This window comes from Python bivittatus, unplaced genomic scaffold, assembly GCF_059951505.1.
Source record: "Python bivittatus isolate LINGU-HERP-01145 unplaced genomic scaffold, Pbiv_v1 ctg000360_np1212, whole genome shotgun sequence".
NCBI classification, from domain to species: Eukaryota; Metazoa; Chordata; class Lepidosauria; order Squamata; family Pythonidae; genus Python; species Python bivittatus.
This window is the reverse complement of record NW_028277069.1, coordinates 773,200-780,151: the sequence shown is the minus strand read 5'-3', so window position 1 is coordinate 780,151 and position 6,952 is coordinate 773,200. Positions and strand designations below refer to the sequence as shown.

Below are 6,952 nucleotides of genomic sequence, written 5' to 3'. Positions count from 1 at the left end.
TTTCAAAGAACCCTAACTAATCCAAAACTGATAACCTATGAAACTGTGTTAAATGCACATTCATAACATGTTAATCAATTTTTCACTATATTTGTGCAGCTGTTTATGAACCAAAAGTATAAAAACTGGGAGTGTGGCAGCTGAAAACTTTCATTTGAGTCATTATATAATTTCTCCAAACAGTAACCAAAAAATCCAGATTTTCCCAGTCTTGTTAGCATGGTGTGTTGAAAGGGAGAAAGGTTTAGGACAAAAAGCCTTGGGAAATGGTTGAAAATGAAGCAATATGAGCATTTCTTTTGGAATGGGCAACCATAATAAATCTTAATAATAATATTAATCCTCCATAAATTCATCTTTAGAGAGAAATAAGGACTTCTATATATTTCCTGTGGACAGAAAACAGTCTCTTTTGTCAACAATTTCCCAGACTGAGAAAGGTGACATGATGTACTAATTCCTCTTTATTAGTTGCTCCCTGTGGTTTAGCTCAGGCCTGAAAACAATGATGAAGCATTTTGGCAAAAAGATGCATCCCACTAATGCAACGCTGGAGGACAGGATGGAGAAGACCTCCACGGCTACCATGGCTTTTCCTCTCGTGCTCAGATAGGCTGGAAAAAAGGAGACCCACACACTGCAGAAGGCCAACATGCTGAAGGTGATGAACTTGGCTTCATTAAAGCTATCAGGTAAGTTACGGGCAAGGAAGGCCACAATAAAGCTGGCGATGGCCAAGATCCCCATGTAGCCCAAGACACAGTAGAAGAAGAAGGCTGACCCCTCATTGCATTGTAAAATCATTTCTTTGGCTTCTGAGTGCATGTCTAACTCAGGGAATGGGGGAGCTGTTGACAACCAAAGAGCACAAATACATACTTGGATGAGAGAGCAGGAAAGGACAGTAGAAAAGGCCAATCTTTTCCCCACCCATTTCCTCATATGAGATCCTGGTTTCGTGGCCATGAAAGCAACCACCACCGTGATGGTTTTAGCCAGGACACTAGAAATGGCCACTGAGAAGGTGATGCCAAAAGTGGATTGTCGGAGAAGGCAGGTCATTTGGCCAGGTTTGCTGAGGAAGAACAAAGAGGAGAGAAAACAGAGTAGAAGAGAGAGAAGGAGAGTGTAGGTAAGGGCCTGGTTGTTGGCTTTAACAATGGGAGTATCCCTGTGCATAATAAATATTCCAAGTACCCAAGATGTCAACAAGAAGAAACAAAGAGTAGTGGAGACTAAACCAATTCCTAAGGTTTCTTCCAAAGTTAGAAAGATCACCAGTTTCAGGATACATCCTTTCTTTTCTTTATTTGCATAATGGCCTTCTGAACATTCAATACAGTCAGCCAGATCTGGAGGAAAAGTCAAGGAATTTGTTATCTATGCAATCCACATTTTGGAAAATTGCTTTCTGAGTGGGTGCCAGCTGTTATTCATTTTGAGTTTTTTCTGCTGGTTATCAGTATGATCATGTTGATATGAAACTACAGCTTTCTTCAATGGTATCATTTAGGATTGGCATAGAAGAAAACTCTATGGGAAAGTCAATTATTAATTTTAGGGAAAAACACACCAAATGCCAATGAGGTTGAAAATTTTAAAAATAAATTAATAGATATAGATCATGTGATCAGAGAAGATTTATCGCTCAATGCATGTATACACACACACACACATACACACACACCTGTATAGGAAAGACGACCTGCAGGAATATTATGGATAAACTATGACACCTGAAAAACTGATTTGATCCACAGGTATTGAAATGAATATTTACCCTAAAGAACCAGTAAAACTATTAATTAAATACCTTCTAATGTAGTGTATTACAGTTTGCTTAAGTCTATCTAAGGAAAAATTGGTGCAATATCTAACCTACCATTTTGATTTGAAATCTTCCCTTCTGGACAAGGAATACAGTCATAGCAACAGAATTGTTTTTCTTCATCCCCTTTCTTCCTGGATCCAGGGGAACAATGGTCATTACACAGAGAAATTGGAAGGACCTGGTCATAAACATGAAAGGTTTTGCAAAGGGTGATTTTTAATACAGTTTCTAATTCTTCTTCTTTCTGGAGGGAAGGAATTCTTGACTTCCCAAAGGACTAATGAATCTTATCTATGAGATTTATGCTATGCCTTAAAAAGGTACTAAAATTAGAAGGATGTGCAAAAGGGCCTAGTTGAAGGACAGCAGGGTCAGTAAATAAATGCATTATTTAACTGAAATATGAAAACTGTCCTCTAGATTGAAATCTCATTTTGTCAATTTGGTAATTGTTTGATCATGGACAATATTTGTACAGAATATGCCATTTCTTCTTTCAAAAACAGAAATCAGATTTCTAAAGAGACTGTTCAATGTGGTTTAACAGACAAAGACATCTTCATGGGATCCTAATGGATCGAGAGATAGTCCATTCAATGGTACATACCTGGTTAAAAGCTGGGTGCCAGACAATCAAGTCTTCATCAATTAATAATTCCTTCCCTTTTGGCGCACTGGGATCTAACTGTCCAATTCTAACTCTCTGGAAGGATCTGTTTGGAAAAGTGATCAAGTTGATGAAGTCGAATCCACCTGTTGCTTCCCGTTTCTCATTCAGGAACACTCTCTCTCCAGCTGAATTGTTAAAAGAAATGCCTTGGAGAAGTGGATGGAGCTACTTGAAAGAGAATGAAAGAGAGAGGGAGCTGATAGGATAATAAGAGGGAAAGGACCAGAATATTTAAGGTTCATGCATTCATTCTTCCCATTCCTATAAATAAAGATGACTAGGAAATTAATCATCTATATTGCATGGAAGAGTACAGGTCTATTCTACTATTAATTTGATGTGATTTCCTGGAAAGAGAAGGTACAACGTCAATCAAGAAAAGCAAAATGAAAAACAGGCTGTTGAACTTATAAATCTTACTGCAGTTATGATTTAGGTTCACCATTTGAACTACTAATTAATCCTAGACCATACACAATCTTCTCCTCCACTGTTCCTTCTTCATTTGTACAAAACTATTTGAGATCCTGAGACCTGACAAATTTCTTGTAGCCAGATGTTAGAATATGAGACTCTAGTATTCAGCCAGACAGATATAGATAATAGATAATAGATACATAATAGATAGACTTCATTGTAACCATCTCTTGCTGTGAAAGCTATGATCATTTTAAATATAATGATCTTTACTGAACATAATGAACATTACTGAAACTTAAACCATGATTTATACAGTAGTTTTTCAGTATTCATACTTTTGTTGGTTCCACAAGCAGAAAATATTAAGACTTTCCACATTGGGTGCAAATGGTAGTTTTACACCAAACTGTGCATTGAAATAAAAGAAATGTCCAATGCAGAGAGAATACCTGCCAAGCCTGCAGATCTGAAAAGTCAGTTTCTTTACCCATCTTCACTTTTTTCTTATGGAACCCCAGCATGAGTAGAGCATCCAAAGCATGAGCCACAGCATAAACAGCATTGTAGACACTGTAGCTTTGGCCAGTCATTTCCATTTCAAACAAAGGTCCAGGAAGATCCTCCAGCTTCCTCTCCCCAGTGCACTGCCTACTGGGCATTTGTTGCAACTCTGGTTTTGGAAAAGAACAATCAAATGATTGTTCCCAAACACCCTGCAGAAACCCATCTCTGGAGCTTGAATAAGGTTTTATGCTCTGAAGAAATTCCTTGAACCCTAGAACGGCTCTTGAATGAACAGTAAAGGAAATAGCCCCATGGAACATCTGGAGATCCCACATGGTTTGAAAGCCTGATAGTGTGAAATCAATCTGGCTAGACATAATCCACACCTTTCTAAATAATGCAGTTTGCTGGTTTTCAGGATCTACTAAAAATGGGACAACTCTGAGCCCGATGATTGTGAAAGAATCTCCATAAACAAGAAATGTATTTGCTTTACTATTCATCAAATTAATAGCAATTCTTGAGACTGTGTCCTCAAGTTCTGAGATGTCTTCCAAGTGGACTAGTAGTGGAAGACTTTCTATGAAAGATGAACAGATTCCATTCTGTGAAAGTAACGGCTGCATTTTCTTTAAGAAATGTTCTCCATTGTTGTTATCAACAGCAAAAATCCCAATCCATGTCCACCTGAAATGAAGAAGCAGTTGAATAATCCCAATGTACTGATGGTCCTCATTGGGGACCATGAAATAAAGTGAAGATAGCTTATTCTTCTGAAATTCCTCTTGGTCTAATGAACCATATGTCAGCTAAAAGAAAATGGAGTATTATTCTCTTCAGTTGTTACATCAAACCTGACATTTTCTGATCTAGTTTTCATGTTAAATATATATAAGGAAGGAATTTTTTCCTGGAATTCTTTCAAAATATTAATATCAAATGGAATTTCTAAGAATTATTTCAAAAAAATAGTTAAATTGTTTTATTAAGAGCAGGGAATACTACTTTCAAATCTTCCATCAGGTATGGAATGTCCATGGATACTCTGGGACATTGACCACAATGATTGGCTTTGTAGTTTCAGAAAAGAGTGTTAAGTACTCTACCTTAAACTCTGCAGGAAGTCTTAACAGAAATCTAAGCCTAATGTCCAATGCTCATTAACTATGCCATAACAATAAGGTACAAAAAATTTTCTCCTCCACCCCTGCATACTTACTTGTGGAATCTTGTAGAAACCTGCAGTTTCAGCTATATAAGATGATGTATGGGAACCTAATCCTCCAATGATGGCCATGAGATTTTTCTGAATATCACATTTGTAGTTGGGGACAATTGTCTTGGATTTGAAGAGCAGATCCAGAGTGCTGCGGTAGGTCATCCTTGGGTTGTAGTAGCTGTCATAGATGTGGAACCCGAGAGTGATGTTAGGTAAGATCTGGGAGTTCATGTTGATCTCCTGCACAGCAAATACCAAGGCAAGGACATGCTGGTAGAATTTTGGGATTACTCTGTAAATACATTAAGCACTCACTTTACAAAAATAATTTTGCTAATGCATCAAGTGTAGTCATTCTTTGTGACTGACTAACAGAATTTTTTTATCTCTGATTGAAGTATAATTGTGTAAACAGACCAAATATACTTTGAACACAGTATTTTCTTTTACATTTTTCTAGAAAGTTACTCATCACGGGGCATATTATGCTAATTTCTAAAATTTTAACGGCAGTGTTCATTTTAATGTAAACTGGGATGGCAGCAAGTAATCTGTTTTCTCTTTTCTCCTTTCATTTAGATTTCTAGGGACTTTACTGAATTCAGAAGAATTTCAGATTTAGGGTGAGATTCTCCCTAGCCTCATACATTTTGCTCCTCTCCATCTTTTCAATTCTGAAGGAACATCCCACCAGTATTCCTCATTCTAAGCTCCTCAGAGTCAACCTCTGTGACTTGTGTCCAGTATAAGCTGCAACAGATAGAAATGATAAAGTACCTTTACTCTATCACAAACTTTCCCTATCTGCTTTGTAAAAATAGAATGCCAATAGATTTAGCTTTTGTTGTTCAGTCGTTAAGTCGTGTCCGACTCTTCGTGACCCTATGAACCATATTGCGCCAGGCCTTCCTGTCCTTCACTGCCTCCCTGAGTTTGCTCAGTTTCATGCTCATTGCTTCAGTGATGCTATCTAACCATCTCATCCTCTGCCGTCCCCTTCTCCTTTTGCCTCCCAGCATCAGGGTCTTTTCCAAAGAGTCCTCTCTTCGCATTAGGTGAACAAAGTATCTGAGCTTGAGCTTCATTATCAATCCTTCCAATGAGCAATCAGGGTTGATTTCCTTTTAAGATTGACTGGTTTGACCTCCTAGCAGTCCAGGGGACTCTTAAGAGTCTTCTCCAGCACCACAGTTCAAAGGCATCAATTCTTTGTGCTCAGCCTTCTTTATGGTCCAGCTCTCACAGCCATACATTACTACTAGAAAAACCATAGCTTTGACTATGCGGATCTTTGTCGGCAAGGTGACGTCTCTGCTTTTTAATATGCTATCTAGGCTTGCCATAGCTTTCCTCCCAAGGAGCAAGCGTCTTTTAATTTCATGGCTGCAGTCTCCGTCTGTGGTGATCTTGGAGCCCAAATAAATGAAGTCTGTTACTGCTTCCATTTCTACCCCTTCTATTTGCCAGGAATTGATGGGTCCAGATGCCATGATCTTACTTTTTTTTAATGTTGAGTTTCAAAGATTTAGCTAAACTCTCATATTTATTTATGTTTTATGAAAAGTAGTGTAGACTTAGCACTCTTCTTTTGATTATTATATTTTACCAAAATGTACTTTCTTACAAGAAATCCAATAATGAAACATAAAGAAAATTCGCTCTTCTCTCACCTGTAGAAATGTTTCAAAGTGCTAAGAACTTTTACCGTTTCACACACAACTCTACATTTTCTATGCAAACAGCTATTAATCATATAAGCAATTCTTTGGGATATGAGTAAGGTCAGATGATTCTAAGAAAGTGCCTTACATTGGTGAATCATAAAGGTTTAGGAAAGGATGCTGTCTGAATGGAAGTTCATAAAAATGGTAAACCAGGTGAGACACCATCCCACCAATGACAAGGTCGCCTGGCTGGTACCACTCATGAGGGACAGGGAAGGCATCACTTGCAGGACAGCTCAGGGTAGCTCTTTTGTTCACCAGGAACACCAGGAGAAGCCACATCGTGACTCTCTGCTTATGGAGACAAGATCTGGGTCTATCATTCAAAGACACGTTCTGGTAGATGAGACAGGAGGGAAAGAACTTGTGGAAATAAACCTCACAGAGTCAGCATTCCCCCTTCCTGCCTCTCTGTGGCTCTAGAAATGTTTATATAGATTGTTTTTGACTTCCTATTCCCTTCTGAACAGAACCTTTGCTGTTTTGGCCTACTAGAATAAATGAGTATTTTCAGTAATTCATCAGGGGCATAATTATCATTGAACCTTTGGCAACCCGGCAATTTTTCTTCATATAAGTGATAA

At 38.1% G+C, this 6,952-nt stretch overlaps 1 protein-coding gene across 1 annotated transcript; it reads right to left on the bottom strand.

Moving 5' to 3' along the window:
* Positions 1-453: 453 nt before the first annotated feature.
* Positions 454-6,650, bottom strand: LOC112542647 (vomeronasal type-2 receptor 26-like). The gene is made up of 6 exons (XM_088143664.1): positions 6,454-6,650; positions 4,645-4,936; positions 3,409-4,234; positions 2,439-2,626; positions 1,883-2,009; positions 454-1,352 (listed from the first exon to the last, which is right to left on the bottom strand). The coding sequence occupies exons 1-6, from the start codon at positions 6,648-6,650 to the stop codon at positions 454-456; spliced, it is 2,529 nt and encodes an 842-aa protein (XP_087999790.1).
* Between the last annotated feature and the right edge of the window lie 302 nt (positions 6,651-6,952).